The sequence below is a fragment of the Pygoscelis adeliae genome, unplaced genomic scaffold, assembly GCF_000699105.1.
Source record: "Pygoscelis adeliae isolate BGI_AS28 unplaced genomic scaffold, ASM69910v1 Scaffold280, whole genome shotgun sequence".
Classification (NCBI taxonomy): domain Eukaryota; kingdom Metazoa; phylum Chordata; class Aves; order Sphenisciformes; family Spheniscidae; genus Pygoscelis; species Pygoscelis adeliae.
In genome coordinates, this window is record NW_008823944.1 from 547,414 (window position 1) to 564,570 (window position 17,157).

General features: G+C 34.3%; 1 protein-coding gene across 7 annotated transcripts in view; it reads left to right on the plus strand.

Moving 5' to 3' along the window:
• The window catches only part of CLASP2 (cytoplasmic linker associated protein 2), a 151,934-nt gene that overhangs the window by 106,386 nt on the left and 28,391 nt on the right, over positions 1-17,157 (plus strand). For 5 of the 7 annotated variants that reach the window (XM_009320963.1, XM_009320939.1, XM_009320946.1 and 2 more), the window contains 6 exons: positions 4,154-4,324; positions 5,286-5,393; positions 10,342-10,448; positions 13,752-13,996; positions 14,658-14,721; positions 16,946-16,948. In XM_009320963.1, the coding sequence (XP_009319238.1) occupies positions 4,154-4,324; positions 5,286-5,393; positions 10,342-10,448; positions 13,752-13,996; positions 14,658-14,721; positions 16,946-16,948 (698 nt within the window). The remainder of the gene's footprint in view (positions 1-4,153; positions 4,325-5,285; positions 5,394-10,341; positions 10,449-13,751; positions 13,997-14,657; positions 14,722-16,945; positions 16,949-17,157) is intronic. The other 2 variants (XM_009320970.1, XM_009320978.1) reach the window with 1 other exon arrangement.

Sequence of the window (17,157 nt, forward strand, 5' to 3'; positions counted from 1 at the left end):
CTACTACAATTATTTTGCAATCAGTAACCAGATGCACTTTCTTTTAATAAAAGCCCTTAATTCTGTGTTTAATGGTAGAAACATTTATCTTCATAGCAATGACTGTATTTATCATAAATAGAATTACTTTAGAGGTTAAAAAAGCAAGTAAAAGAGTTTTTTGGCTTTTTTACCTGTTAGAATACTTCCCATTCAGTTTTGCATTACTTCATTTTCCAACAAATACAGTTGGATCAAACCTGATCCAATGCTCGCAGGTTTTGTGAAATAAAACTTTAAAAAATCTGAACAGCTAAATATAAAATAATAAAATCCAATAACAGAAGTTCTCTTAAGTCATTTTTTGCTTTGACAGTGCTCTAATCCCACAAGTGTTTGTGGGATGAGAGCTTGAAAATAAAGTCTAGTTATTGGCTGTGAGAAAGGTTGTGCAAAACTTGTTTTACGTTTTCAGTGTTAAGATGACTACACTATATCATAAGCAAAGAATATTTGGATTAATAATTTAAGGAGGAGGGGAGGTAACAGTCCCATCAAATTACTTTTTCCCTTTATGAAAAGCTGTAAGCAGTATCTGTAACGCTCTTTTTGTTAGTATTAGGAAAGTTCTGAAATAAGCTTTTTGAGAATACCTTTGTACTTTGAATAGATTTGGTAAATTCTTAAAAAGTTAAGGGGTTTGATAAGCTGTTTGGGGGAGGGATTAAATTTAGGTAGCGATATAAGACTTGTGATTATCATTGTCATATAATAGTAATTAAACTGACTGTATATTCAGGGAAACAAACAAGCTTTTTCAGTTTCTTTTTACTAATAATGACAGTTTTTTCCAAGAGAATTCATTTTTGCACAGTATTAATATCTAAAGAGATAAGTTGAATTGATACCGAAACAACTAGATTTGTCTACATGTGATGATGTGTGAAAATTGAATGCATCTTTACAGCCTTTTATTACTACTTCTGTTCAGAACTGATGGCTTCAGATAGCTCATTATAACCCGTCAGTGGGGGAGAACAAGAATTCTGAGATGTTTCAAGGAAGATAAACAGGGCAAATACAATGGTGAAGGAGAATTGTCAGGCACTGTATGCCAGCGATTTGGGTGATGCTTCTTTATGTGACTGAAAATTTTCACAGCATTCTGGGGAGCGAGATGCTTGATGTTTCCATATAGGGGATTGTTTTAGTTCCCCAGCTTATAGTGGGAAAATAACTTCATAATAGATTTAAGCTTTTATTTTTTAAAAACCACTGTAACACAGATGCTTTTGTAAATTTAGGGTTACAACTATTTAGCACTTTTGTTCAAAGTTCATTTTATGAAAGACTTGCAAAATTGAATGCTTTTACAAAAAATACTTTTTTAGGGTTTTAGAACCCCTTTACTAATCCTCTTCTATTTTTAAATTGTAACGTAAAAAATGCATATACAATCTATAGCTCATTATTTTATTCTTACCTATGGAAAAAAATTGTTCCATTTTTTCCTCTCCCTTCCTGTTTGGTGTCAGGTAATTCAGCAGGGCGTGCTAAAATTACATTACAATCTTCATTCAGAGAAAAAGAATTAAATTTCTGAATGGAAACAAATTCTTACTTTTATACTTCAGATTAATTTGAAAGAGGAAAACCTGAAATTCTATGCAAGTCTTTTCAGTTGTGCCATTGTGAGTTTTTTTTTTTGTCATCCACCGCACCTGCAGCTCAGTTCCTTTACTGTCTGTCTCAAAAAAAAAAAAAAAAAAAAGTTTTGGCCTTGTGTGTAATTTTTGTTCAGCTGCTGAACTTCTTGAACCTTTTTGGCAATGTAATATTCTTTTAAAGTAATATGACAGTTTCATGTTGAATTGAAATTTAATTCTTCAGTATTATCCAGTTGTTGATTAGAAAACTGAAGAATTGTAATTTGCTTGTGCAGCTTTGCTTCATCTGCTTTGTACATATAGCATCTGAGTTTAGTTCTTCAACTGTGGAAGCTACTTAAAAGCACTGCTTTAGCATAACCCCCTTGTGGCTTTTTTTCCTGTGTGAAATGACTAAAGCTTTCTTATTTCCATTTGCCATCCATTTTTTAATCTGCTCTGCTCCCTCCCTCTTCATGGAATATAAACCCCTACCCTAATCCTGCCTTTACACTTGTTCAGGATCACAGTCTGCTAACCCCATTGGTGGTAAGAGTCTACAGAATTTGTGTATACGTCATTGTTTGATCACCTGTTTGACATATCTCATTTAAGGACCCTATTCAGCAGAAATTCTGGCTCGCTTTTTTCCATATGCTGCACTTACCTACTTGGATGTAATCCTTATTTTGAAGGCAGTAGAGATGGGTGGGTTTTGTCATTTTGGAATACTGTTTTAGTAATCCTTCTTTCATTGTTCAGTTCACTTAGATCTACTACTGGCGGTAGTACTGACAACAGTATGTCAGTGCTGTTATTAGCATAATATTTTCAGGATATTAAGCTTCATTTGGTTTATTTACGCTATAGTGGTACACTTTGCAGGTCAGACAATAGAAAGATAAATAAAGTACTAGAATGAGAGGTTGCATTTCTTCTCTATATTCTGAGAAGACTAAGTTTTTGAGGTTTCTGACCTATTTAGGAAAATCTTCTAAAGGTCTCCGGCACAGTGAGAACCTTTACAATATTTTCATTGTTTTAAAGAGAAAGAAAATATTGGAGGCTAGGAAGAAGGCATAGTAATATCAGGTCTAAGTTGAAATGCCCTGATATGAAGAAACTGTCAAACCCTTAATTTTTGCAGACCACAGCAATTTTATGGATTTGCCTATTCTTTTTTCGCTATAGAAGTTATGCTTGTTTTTCCCAGGCTGTGAAATATTTTATTTATCATTTCTGCTGAATAGTTCCATAGTTTGGAAAAGGGATTTTGCTAAATAATCATTTCAAGTTTGAATTCAAACAATGAATCTGAAAGTATATGCATGGTACATTGTTTTAGTTTTTTCCCTTCCACCCAGCATATGTTTTATTTTGTTTGGGATTTTGTTTCTTTTCCTATATGATCAAGCTTTAATCAACTTGTATCTTTTTTAAATGTGCCTCATAAGTAACTCATTAAACTCACTTGAGATGTTGCATGTTAAGTCTATAGATCTGATAGCGTAGCTGTGGTCATATGGTTACCTGATTATTTTTAAAAGATTAGTGAAAGGTTCATATCTGTATGTAATTAACCTTTGGTTAAAATTATGTTTTGCTTTTTATTTGGTCAGACTTCTTGAATTCTGCAGCTGGAAACTATATTTGTATCAACTGGTGGTATAAATTCGTTATAACTAGAGAATGGATTTTGTGTTAGGGCTTAGAACTTAACTTTTCTGTAACTGAAATATCAACATTGGGGATCAGTGACCAGTTTCTGGTAGTGGGTACAGTGTGTTGAAACAAACAGTTATAGCACTTTGTAATCTACAGTTTTGATTACTAAAAATAAAGGATGCTTAAACAAGTCTTGATCAATTTTTTAGCTTATTTAAAGCTAATTGAAAATTTTCTTCGAATTTGTGGGGTAACCTCCACAGAAGTGTATTTTATTTGACTTCAGTGAGATTTTTATTTAACTTCTCAGAGAGTAGTGCTTCAAGACCCCATGCTTTTAAAAGCAAGGGAGAAGAGTTTAAATGTTAGGAAAATGATGTTTTATTATATCATTTGTTTTATTATATCATTGATTGCATCTGAAGAGCTGAGATAATTATGAAATCACTAGTTTAAACTTGCTCCCTTTAGCTTTCTAGCAGTTCTTTTCTTTTTTTTATTTTTTTTTTAATAGAAAATGTGATTAGTGAGACCATGTAGCTTAAAAAATGAACACACCAATGTTCATATTAGGGATGTTGGAACTCTTGATGAAGACTAGAAACATTATTTATGGTTTCTTGAGCATATCTAGTGCTAAATACCATGCCAAGTGCTTCCTTGCACTGTAAGTTTATCTACCTTGTACGTAGTGCTATAAGAACTTTGACCAGGTTTTCTATTTCACATTTTTATCTTGTAAGTTTTTCCAGACCATTTCAATCTACCACCACTGTCCTACTAACTTGAAGCATTTTTTTCTTTTTAACCATGGTTGTTTATCTTCTATGCTGTTGCTTATATTTTATTCATCTTGCCTTCAGCTGGCAGTAGATCTGGGTCTCCTGGAAGAGTTTTGACAACAACCACACTTTCCACTATGAACACAGGAGTTCAGAGAGTGTTAGTGAATCCTGCAACTGCACAAAAACGAAGCAAAATCCCACGAAGTCAGGGATGCAGTAGAGAAGCTAGTCCTTCTAGATTGTCAGTAGGTAAGAACCACTGAATAACTTTTGGTTTCTTTATAGCCCTTCTTACTTTAAGTGCTGGATATCTACAGCTTGCATTTAGTTATAGGTCGATGATAAAATTAGAATATGTATCGATAAAAATCTAAAATGTGCCTGTTTTCTGAGACTAGTCTTTGATATACAAGAGGGTTTTAAATTTAAGCTGAATCTTTTATTTCTTTGCTGTCAGAATGCAGTAGTTGTTCTTTTCCTCACCTCCCTTTCTTCCTTCTCTTTCACTTTCCTTCACTACTTATCCCCACCCCCAAAATACCCACATCCATTGAATGAAAGTGTGATACCGTTTTGAAAAGATTATTTCCTTCATTACTTTTCTGTGTCTTCTGCGTATGTGTGCGTGCATATGTATACTTCTATGATACAAAAACGAATGTCATACTTATTAAACCTCACGGTATAACCTGATTACACTTTGTTACAAGCAATATTATTGAAAAATATCAGTTGATTTTAATGGCATTGCTGCTGTTCTTTGTTTTGTATTTTGATTTTTACCTTAGCTGTATTAACTTTATATTTTCCTTCTTTGGAAAGCTGTGGTTTTTTTCATTTGCGTTACTGTTGATTAACTTGATCTTGAGCACAAATTCTGAATCAATACTCTGTTCATATTTTTTGTTGCTTGTTTCCTCTCCGTCCTTTTCAAGAGGTTTTTCAACTATTCTGTAAAGAGTTGGTAAATCACCATTTTTAGCTGTGCGAAGAAATAATTTCATTGAACTGGCTACACTTAGTATAATCCAGCACAATCAAGAAAGTGTGTGGAAACAGTTATGACTTACAATACGACATAATTGTCAGTGTCTTTTCTTAGAAGTACGTCTTTGATCTTACTGCAAAACAGAATTGCATTAAAACTGCAACTTTTCTTATGTCTTCTCCCTTCTGTGCTGCTGTTTGTCTGTACCCTGAATCATACTAGCACGAGGCAGCCGCATTCCTCGGCCTAGTGTGAGTCAGGGGTGCAGTCGGGAGGCCAGCCGTGAAAGTAGCAGGGACACAAGCCCTGTCCGCTCTTTTCCGCCCCTTGGTAAGTACTCAGAGCCCCTTGTTGTGCATGGCTGTCTTTGCCCTTCATTATTTGCACCTAACGAATCCGTGCCTCCTTCATTCAGCTTGTAACTGGCCACCATTGTTTTCCCTTCCTTTGGCTCACTCACCACTTAGTTCGATGGAGAATTGACCAATGTGTGAATGGGTTGCACACTTGAAAAATAAACGCTTTACCTAGTGTTAGTCTTATCTTAAATACCAAGTCTGGAAAGGTGGGCGATAAGCAGCGCCTAGAGACTTTTTTTGAAAGGGCAATTCTGCTTTTGGAAAGTTTTTGAAATTACGTGTTTCTCTTTTTATTACAGCACTCATTGCTTGGGTGCAGTTAGATAATCCATTTCTCACTGACCAGCTAGAGCAAAGAATAAAGTGTGGCTGCCATCCTGCCTTTCTCTGCATCAACAGCTAGGGTCTGCTAGTATTCAAAATTGCTCCCTAGTCAATGAATCATTTTGGTGTATAAGAAGAAAATATGCTTCATTTTATGTCTCCTTAGCTATACTGTCATTGCTGTATTACGTGAAAAAATAATAAAAAATTTAACTTTTTGCTATTAAAGCAAGTAAATATGATGGTGCAGATAAGGGACCAATCCACTGAAGCAGAACTGTATTCTGAGGCTGCTTTCCATTTTCTAAAAATGAACAGGGCAAGTAGCAAAGTCCTTGTCCAAGTAGATGAACCAAAGTACAGTTCTGAAGTTTACTTTTAATCTGTGTAGAACAAGTGATAAGTAATTAAAGTAGCAGCTGTTGTTACATAGGGAAGAGAGGAATTGAAAACTTTAACAGTCACACATGCATAGCCATGTTCAGTCCTCATTCCTAGAGCTGCTATAAGCAAAAGTTTTGTTTTCACTTAGTATTTAAGCTTATTGACCTGACACTTAAAAGATTTTGCAAGTTTGTCAAGCTGTTGTCTGTTTCTGAAATGTCAATAAGGCATAGGAACATTAGCTTATAATTATTTTAACATGTTGTTGGTTAAGGATTAGGGAAGGTTCTCATCTCCCTGTTATCCTTGTCAAGGTTACTATGAAGTTGGTAGTAAATTTTGATAAAGTCTTTTTACATTTTGGGGGTTTTTTTGATTGTTTGGTAATACAAAACTGTCTCTGTAAGACTGTATCTGAAACTGATCTCTTTTGGTGTTATCTTTGTCTGAGTTAGTCTTCAGTATGTATCCCTCTTTTTTTTTTTTTTTTTTGTTCAAGTGTAGCTTACAGTTAAGGACTTTGTAATACTAGCTGTTAAACATAGTCTGAAAATAGTAAATCTCTGGTTTCTATTTCAAATTGAAGCACCTGGCTGCACTCGTAATTAGCATTGGAAGTCTATTGTGGTCTGTTAAGGCAGTATGCTTCCTGTCAGCCTTGATTTTATTGGAAAAGTACAGATTAATTGAATGAAAGCTGTTGTTCAGTAACTAATGCTAATTTGCCCAGATGCTATTTAATTGGGAAATTAAATTAGAAGCAGACATTATGCAGGATCCATTAGTAAACTTGTATCTTTTACTAAAACACAGCTGGCAGACTGTGTCGTAGTACACACATATCTTCTTTTCTTTTAAAAACGAGGGTATTTTCCAGATATTTTTGTGCTTCTTTTGCTACCTTACAGCTTGACTTCAGTTGCATGCATGCGAGATCTGATTTACATTTTCTATTTGGTCAAATGCTTGTTATCTTAAGAAATCTGTATTAAACTAATACCATAAGATGGGTCATTGTGACGGATGCTGCTTGAGGTTTTATTTTTATTGATGGAGTTTAATTTTTCTATTCAGATATCAAAACAAGTACCTAGACAGATACAATAGGTTGAATTGTCTGATAGTACAGAGAATGCAAAGTAGCGTGTATAGGAATCCAGTGTTGTTTAAAAAAAAAAAAAAGCAGCTATACCTGGAATAAATGAGGATTCCTAGGATTCCTTCTAGTATGACTTCTTATTTGAATGATTTTGAATGTCATTCTGTGTTTTGTTGGACCAGTTTTGTCTTATGGGATGCTATTAACTTCTATAAAAAATATTAAATTTAATGTTTTTCAAGGGTACAAGTGGAAGATGAAATAAGGCAAATTCAGCTCTGTGTTTGTAGCTAGAGACAGTTTTACATGGGGTTGGAGGGGGGAATGTAATTTGTGTTGTGTCTGATTCTCAGCACAGAAATTTTTGCTTACAAATGCTAAGCCCTTTGGGGCATAAAATGACCAAAATGCTATGTAATTGCTTCTCTCTATACATTGGTATGAAGTGTCTATGTAATCTCACATCTCAGTATAACATTATAAACTGGGGGATAACAGCCACTCTGAGAAGCAAGTGATTTGTAGTTTATATGGAAGTGCCTATTCTTCTGTTACATATAGTTAATATTAAATATCAGATTAGTATAATTTCCATATTGTAGCTAAGAGTCCATGTAAAATCTTATTATGATTCACCTTTCAAAAAAATGAAACAACAAAGGTAAATACTTGCACTATTTCTGCAATTTGAGGGGGTACAAAGAATATTCTTGAAAATGTGCTTTAGAATGAGGTATGTTTGATCCAATATAGTGCTTCCTTTCACTGTGTTAAAAACTTGTCCAGCATATTTCAAAAGTATATGGGGGCAGGATCATCTTGAGTTATATGCTTAAAGTTTGAATTTTTAATCGTACCTTTAATTTTCAGGGTTTGTTGATGGAAAGCAATAGAAAGGTTAATCCTGTTATTGCTTGTATTTAAAGCTCTATCAGCCTTGATGCCTGTGTTTTGACATCCTCTGTCCCGTCTCCTTTTCCATGCTGAGACTTACTTTCTAAAGAACCACGAATTCCACAAAGCATGATTGCAAAATAAAATTCCCTAGCTAAACAGCTTCATGCAGGTTTAGTTTGAAATAAAATACATTGCTGTGCCTTATGTAAGGAGTAGAGAACTTCAGGTGGAAAAAACACAATGTTGTTTCCGGGACCTTTACAGGACTTACTTTGGAGTTCACTCAGGTTAAGAGGTGTGCTTCCCCACATGTGATTTGGTCTGTGTCAGGGTTATTTGATTCAAGTCAGACTCTTAAATTGTCTATGTTTGTCGGAGTAAAGGATGATTCATTTGATTCCTGGTTTCTATTGATACTACTTTATGTACCCGAAAGGTGTAAAATATTTGCATTTACGGTTATTTATTAAATCATAAGATTACATCTGGGGTTTATGTCACTGTGGGTGGACATTTGAATTCGAGTTAAAATTGTCAAAACCAGCTCCATTTATGTGGCTGTAAAATTCTAACTTGAGTGAACTGAAGAAAGAAGTTGAATTGTTTAAAAACACATTGAATTTAAAATTACTTGGTTAACCAAGAAAGAAAATATTAGCAATGGTGAGTTAACGTCTTTAGAATCTCTAAAAGACCAGTTTTATACAAGTGCAAGAAGAAGGAGGGTACTCAGTTTTATTCAAAAGTTCTTAAGGATCTTTGATTCCCACTTTCCATAACTTTAAAGAATCTTAATGATCTATAGTAACTAACATAAATGTTTCAATTTCACATTTTAATTATTTAAAGAAAATGATATAAATGTGAACTATTAATTGCATTAAACTATTTTAAACTTTTAATTAAAATCGAATAATTTTAACTTTCATCTACATAGTGATGAGTTTTAACTGAGGTTGACTTATCAGCACATAGGCAAGAACTCAAGTTTATACAAATTGTCGGCTGCTAACACAATAAGTTCGTGCAGGAGTCACTTTTTGCAGATAATGTTTGGTATGTGAGCTCTGGCTCTGACTTGAGCGTGTAGAATTGAGTTAACTCTACAATGGAAGACCAGTATCAGTGGAACTTTTTGGATATTTCTGAGGAGTCTGTGTGTGTGTGTGCGCGTGTGCATGTGTGTCTGTGCATTTTTTCTTCTTTGAACTTAAACATACTTGCTTTGAATCTGCTCTTATTCTTTTAAATTAAAAAAATTATGCATGAAATGTCCAGTGTACATAAACCTATATAATTCTATACAATCATATTCTGTATAATCAAAGAATTTCTCTGAAGCTTTTTCCTTCTGTGTAATACTGTTTCTTGTGCTAAAGCTGAATCTTTTTGATAAATATTCTTGTTCATCTAAGCAACTATTGCAGCACTGATTCCATGGTAATAGATAGGGTTTATATGATCCTGTTATTGCAGCTTCCAGACATCACTCCAGATCCACTGGTGCCCTCTACGCTCCTGATGTTTATGGGGCTACAGGTGAAGGATGAGTACACTTTGCTGTCATCTGTGCAGTCATCCTGGATTTTTTTTTTCGCCACCCACTTGGTTATTCTCATAGTTCAGTTTTAAAAAGCATTATTTATATTAATTTGAGTTTTGTGGTTTTAATAATCCGGATAGATGTGTTTATGTTGCTAGATTTCGTCTCCACCCCACCCTCCAATTTTAATCCTTCTCTTCCTTAACAACTGTAATTTTATTTTTACTTGCAGAAGAACTTTAGTTTTCCATTTTTCAGTATTTGTAGAGCATTCTTTATGCATGTAGTTTTCTAATCAGCACTTTCAATAGCCTTCCTATTGTATTTGCTTTCTTTGTAAATGAAAACAAAAACCCGAAATGAAGAAGACATTAATTAAAAAAAAAGGTTCTTTCAGTTAAAACCACTGTTTTGTGGGGTTTTTTCCCTGTGATATTGGAATAGGATGTTTGTACATGATTGGTTTTTTAACTTCATTTCTTACTTTTTGCTGCACCACTAAAGACTTTGGAATGAAATGAACCAGTATTTTAGCCACTACATAATTTATTAGAAATGTTAAGCAAAGGCTTTTCTTCTGCTTGGGTTTTTTTTAAGTGAGTGTGGTATTAATGTCCCACATTGCTATTCTGACTGAATTCTTTATATTCATTTTTGTTGTTGTTGTAACAGGTACGGGCTTTGGAATTAGTCAGTCAAGTAGATTGTCGTCATCAGTTAGTGCTATGCGAGTTCTGAACACGGGTTCTGACGTGGAAGAGGCAGTAGCAGATGCTTTGGTAAGAATCTTGCACTTACCTTGTGTAGGACAGAGACTCTTAAAATGTTTGGTACCTCTCCATTAAAGTATGCAAAAGAACTTGTCATTCATAATTTTATTGGCTTCTAGGTGGGGAAAAAAGAGAAACTGAATTGCTAGAGCTGCAAAGTATTGGAATTTTTGTTCCCTACGGAAGTCTTAAACTTTTCAGAAATGTACATTTTTCCATGGCAGAAAGGAAATAGTCTTGGACTGTTCTGTTGGAGTGGCCCAAGGAGCCACTTGAGCAGGTAGCACTAACCAATGGTTTCCCCACAACAGCCGGACAACTTCTGGATAGGTTGAAGGCTTGTCAGAGCTGGGAATGATGACAGCTAAAGCACTCTACTTGTCATAAGCCTGGGTTCCATTTAAAGTTCTCTCTGACAACATGAGATTGATGCTGAAGAGATGACCTAATGGCTTGGCAGGCAGCATTTCATAAGTTTAGTTTTTGTTTTCTTTTGTTTTCAAAACATTACTCTGAATTTAAAACTGGTTATACCATTCTCTTTCTCAACCTTTACTGTTCTTTAAAAGGGTGGGTTTGGCTCCTCTACCTCCCTGCCCCAGTTAGCCAAACTGAACTCATCATGTGTTTTGCTATTCTGACATTTACATCACCAAGCTGAAATCTTCAATTAATTTAAAATACTGATGCTATGAGTCAGATACATTTTTATCAGGTATTGTATACTATTTGCATATCATTAAATATTTGTAAGTACCTGTTATCTAGTTATCAGAATGCTTTAAGGAATTTGCTATGACTCTGTTTTAACAAAAAGATTATTTGGAACCTTAGTAAAAAAACTACAAACTAGACTCTAAAAAATTCAATTCTAGCTAGATATGACTGGATAGAGAGAAACAAAATTTCAAAGGAAAAAAATCTGAAGAACTGTCATGTTCTTAGTCTGGCAATTTATTGATTGCTTGGTTAATACTGTCTTCTTGGCACATTAGTTTAAAATTCATGTGCCTTCACTGGTATAGCGATCAGGATATCTTGAAATCTTGCCTAAGAGGTCATGGTGAGATAGAGTGCTTTTTCCCCTTCCTGATATTGTAAACTTGTAAAAAGTTTTCAGTGTTGATGGGGAATGCTAGTTAGTAAACTGGAAGTCAGTCTGGATTTTGGAATAGGGAACAAAAAAAAGAAAAACAGTCCGTTGAACATGAAAAGTTTCTGGCTATAATTTGAAAGCCTGTGCTATAGATTCATCTGCACTGGTGTTACATGAAGAGTATCTTTAGTACTTTTAGCAGCTTCATAGCGTATTCAAATTTAGCTGGGCAAAGTATGTAGTAAAAATATAAATTGAGGAGAAACTCATGCTTCCAGTGACTGCTCTTGAGGCTTGAATGTGTCCTGCTTTGTTGAAGTAATAAAGTTTGTTCATGGAAACTGGTTAGTATTACCTGAATCCAAAATAGCATGATGCTTCTAGAAATGTTAGAGAAAAATCAGTTTGTATATTTTAGCTAGAATCTGTCATTACAAAGAAGGATCAAGAACAGCAACACTTGATTATTGTAGTATTTGCATGCCTGGTGGTTGCTTGCCATGCTCTAAATGTACAGATTGTCCTGTACAAATGGCTCCATTTAGATGGAAATCTGGTTATGAACCCTTCTTGTTTTATCATAAACTGCAGCCCCCCCCCCGCCACCCAGAACAGTGTTTTTAAAAGGTAGAATGTAGAGTCCTGAGAAACGTAATAGAAAAGCCAAAAATATCCTGGATTGTATTACTGGTTTTATGGTATGAAAAATACTCAGCCAGTTATAATACTGCTCAAGCCAAAGGGGTATGTGTCTTCTGGCTAAATCTGGTTTGAATATAAGACACATGAAATGCAGCAATATGATGATCTTTACATATTTTTATACCTTTTACTTTAGCACAGTCCTTGACATTTCAGATCCTATTTCTTTAATTTTTTTTTTTTTTTACTTATGGTGACCCTTTTAAAAAATGCTCATGTCTTTGTGATGTATCCCTTCCTTCATTCTCTTACATGTATATGTATGCTTATTCTGTTGACAATAAGCTTGTTTGTTACATGGTGTATTGACTAGTTGGTATTGCAATGGCCTTTAAGTTATTCTGCAGTCAAAAATGACAACCCTGTGCAAATGGCAATGGTAATTAAGGGGAAAACAGTCACTTATGCCACTGCTTCTTTGAGTATGTAATGAAATCAAATTTTTAACTAGCTTCAACACCAAAATCTAAATGGCAGAGTTATTTTGCAGAGGTGTGTGCTTTTTTTTTTAGGATAAATAGCATATTTTTTTTCCTCTGGGCTTTGGCACATTTTGTTTTGTTTTGTTGGCTTGTTTTTGGTTTTGGGGGATTTGGGATTTTGCATTATGTAATTAATTTTTTTGTAGGACATTGCTGTAGTAATTGTTGCAATGACAAAATTTAGATATTGAAATGAAGTTAGAGATGAAGAAGTTGATGGGAAAATAAAATTTAAATGAAGGTTTCATACTTAGATAGCAATTGACTGCAAGTGTTAAGTCTTCATGCTCAAATATCACTGCATAAGACACAAAGATTTTGACAGAGAAGTCTTTGTGACCAACCAGCAGATGATACGTAATATTTCCCTGGAAGTGGAAGCTTAGCAAACTACTTCTTGACAGTGCATGATATGCTACTCAGATACAGAGAGCTAAGAACAAAATTTACAATATGTTTTCCAGTGGCAGGTAGTTTAGTAGTCACAATGCTGCTATGCCTTACCTTCCTGTTCTCAATTTCTTTCTTTTCAATAATTTACTGCTAACAGCTCTTAGGAGACATACGGACTAAGGTATAGAAACTATTTTCCTTCTTCAGTAGTTTAATATTTTGCTAACATGCTTGATACAAAGTAAGTTAAAATGACAGAATATGTGGGTTTAGACCTGATTCTTATATTTTGTAACATGTATAAAGTTATTAAGTGAAATAACTAACTTTCAGTACAGTCTTTATGTCACCCTATAATGCAATTTTATGGATTTTACAAGTAAACTTTAAGTTGAACGTTTCATCAAACGTATGTCTTCTCTGCATTTGCTTTGCTTTTATATTTGGAATACAACACAAGCCGTACTTTAAAATATTTTTATTAACTCGGTTTGACCTATTGAACAGTTGGAGCCATTTGTCACTGCAGGGAGTAGGGGTCACACCAATTACTTGAACTGTTGGTCTTTCTACTGATTATGGATATGTATACTGTCTGTTTGAGAATCAGTACTAATGTGGAGTGTTTCTGTACAATAGAAGAAGCCTGTGCGAAGAAGATATGAGTCCTATGGGATGTACTCAGATGATGATGCCAACAGTGATGCATCAAGTGCCTGTTCAGAAAGGTCCTATAGCTCTAGGAATGGAAGTATACCAACGTATATGAGACAGACAGAAGATGTGGCTGAAGTCCTAAATCGCTGTGCCAGCTCCAACTGGTCAGAGAGAAAAGAAGGCCTTCTAGGCCTGCAAAACTTATTAAAGAACCAGAGAACTTTAAGGTAAGAAGACATGTTAACAGAAAAACATTTTCTTTCAGAGTTGAAGTGAGGCAAGGGAAGTAGGAAAGGAGGCCAACGTTCTAAAGTATATGGAAAGTTGGGGAGAGGGAAAGCAGGATGTGTGTCCGTGAGAGTAACATGGGGGAAGGAATGAGGAAGCTCTTGTCACTTCTGGCCACTGCTGTACAGGATCTGTTTAAAAAGTTCAGTTTAAGAAATTGAATTTAAAATCAGGAGAATTCTTGCAATACAAAAGATTCCTAAAGTGCTTGCATCTAATATTGATGGAAGGCCTTTATTTTTATTTATTTATCATATAATAATAATATTATTATCATCATCATTATTAATTGGGTATTTATTCAGAAGAAAGTGTTTACTACTAGCTACTAAGAATACCTGTTTCATTACCTGCTCTGTTAAAATAGTTGGGAATAGTTTAATATGTGAATTAGTTTAAAGAGACATTTCCAGGTTGAAAGTCTCATTTTAGACAAAATCTTTACATTTTTATCCATGTCTTAAACAAAATGCTTTTTTCTACTTCATTTACTAGATTATTTGATTCAATCTTTACAGTTGATTTCACTGATTGCTATGCATTAGTGTTCTGGTAGTACTACCAGGGGAGTTGACTAATGTATTGTTGTCACTTTGACAGTCGTGTTGAGTTGAAAAGGTTGTGTGAAATCTTCACAAGAATGTTTGCTGATCCTCACAGTAAGGTATGTTTAGGTTTTTTTACTTGCAGTAAATGTTTGAAAACTTATATTAACAGAAAGCCAGTTGCGGTAAAATATGTCAGTGGTATTTGCGCATGTAAAAATTTCACAAACTGTATTCTATAAGCAGTTAATGGTGTCAGATTTCAATCCATTTAATCTTCAGTTTTGAACAAGGTAATTTTCCACCTTTTTCACAGGATAATTGAAATAAAGTAAAGGTTAGTTTCATCTAAAATGCACTGAAGTAGTTCAACAGTTTGTGCTCAAAATTTGTAAGTATTTTTAAGAAGTCATGTTGTTTACAGAGGCCACTTCAACATGAGTAAAGATTTTTCTCTCAGTTAGAAACAAAAGGTTCTGGTGCAGTGATTTAAATCGTGAAGAAAGTGGTCCAAGTCATACATGATGAGTCTGATGAACTATACCAAATGTGTACTTACTTATTTTCCAGGGTATTTTGTATTATCTTACGATGTCTTCCTCAAATTTCATAGATAGGGCTGGCAGTTGAGACTGTTGAATAATTTTTACATCATTGTTAGTATTCAATAAGTGTGGTGGAGACTATACTTCAGTTTAAAAGAAAATGCGATGTTTCATTCACTTTTACCTGGGTAAAGACGCAATATGGATGATATAATGAGAATAATCCTTTTGTTTTCTAAGACCATTAAAATCTTTTTTTAACTGAGTTACTTTGCTTGATAGTAGTTTTACAATTTTTGTGGGAGGTGGGTTACTAGCACAGCTTCATATATGGAGTAATCTCCCATAGCAGAAGGACTACAGGTAAATAAGGAGCTGAATAAAGTTACAATGGTATCATGTAAAAAACATGTAACTTCATGTTTTGTTTGAATTATAGGCTTGTTTGGAAGAAACCTTATCTCTTCTATTGAGTATAACATGTCCCACTTTGTGTCCACATTTCAGAATTGATAAAATGATAACCCAGAAAAATTCAGAGCAAATTAATTCCTTCAGAAGTATTGGCTTTTCCCAGCAGAATTCTGAAAAACTACTTTGGTTATGCAATACAGTTAACATTTTTAAGTCTTCCTTATTGCTGCAATGGAAAATTAAATTCAGAGTGATGAGAAGTCTTGACGGGGTTCATCTGTCCTCCCTATTTTTCCTGCTGGAAAAGTGACTTATCTGCTATCTGTGTCACCATGTATTTTCAAAGAAACTTGCATTTCACACAGCAACATTATATTAAAGTTGCTCACATACTGTAGAAATCCAGAAGAAAAGACTAAAGCCAAACAGTTAAAGACAAACTGAAGAAAGCATTCCATAAAAAGAACAGTTAAGTCAGAGGAGAGGGAAGAAAATTAAATATTGAAATATTACTGGTTTTTAAATGAAGTAATGACAAAATTGTGAATAGCAGCTTGGTTTAATTTTACTTGTTCGTGTGTTAATTAATATTGCAGCTATGCATATATCAGAACTACCCTGGAGATGTTTTTGTAGTGGGGGAGCCAGGGAAGGATAATGAAAATGTTCCAAAATTTAGTTGTATGTGTCAGAAGAGCATTTTATCTTTTCATTAAGCCTTTAGGGATGTTACATTGAATTATTCTAGTTGATTGTTTTGTTTTGTTTACTGGGCATTCTGACATAAAAGAATATTGCTTTGATTTCGAAAATTTGGCCTGTGTTATAGCACATGCGGTACACCTGTTCCCAGTCACTGAAACCTTGCTTGCTTTTTGGTGTTGCGAAACTATTAATAGTTATCAATATATTATCAGGAGGATCCTTTAAGTACTAAGAGTTCATGAGCTGTGAATTTTTTATCCCACACATATGGCTACACAAATCTCATCTTAGACTCTTTTCAAGTGTCTGTAGGAATTATTCTGTCATCACTCTTTTTTTTTTTCCTTAAAGGTTTACTTTAACATGATAGCTGGATGTAGGGAATTGCTTAGAAAAAGAGTAATAATATCATTTGGAGGAGAAAATAGGAGAATGATTTGAAGGACATGCCAAGTGCTTACTTTTAAAATACATTGGGTATCCCAATAAAATTACTAAATTTATCATAAAAGTTTTGAAATACCTTTTTTGTTTTATTTTGTTTTATATTCCATACAGGAACTTTGTATTGATGGCCACTAATTTGTGTGTTTTTATCTTTTTCCCTTTTTTGTTGTTTTGTTTTGTTTTGTTTTTGTTTCGTTTTGCATGCTGTCCCCTGTGTTGGAACTCTCTTTAGAGAGTAAGTTGGTTCAATATTTGTTGGAAGCCTAACCTTACTTGCATGAATGTGCAATTAACCCTTTTTCTCTATTTTTCTTCCCCAAAGAGTTCATGCAGTGTCAAGCCTTTTGCAATCATAAAATGCTATATACAATTATGTAAACTGTGTGGTAAAGTTTCGAGATGTGCTTTATCTACTAATTAACTGACATTGTTTGGTTATGCATT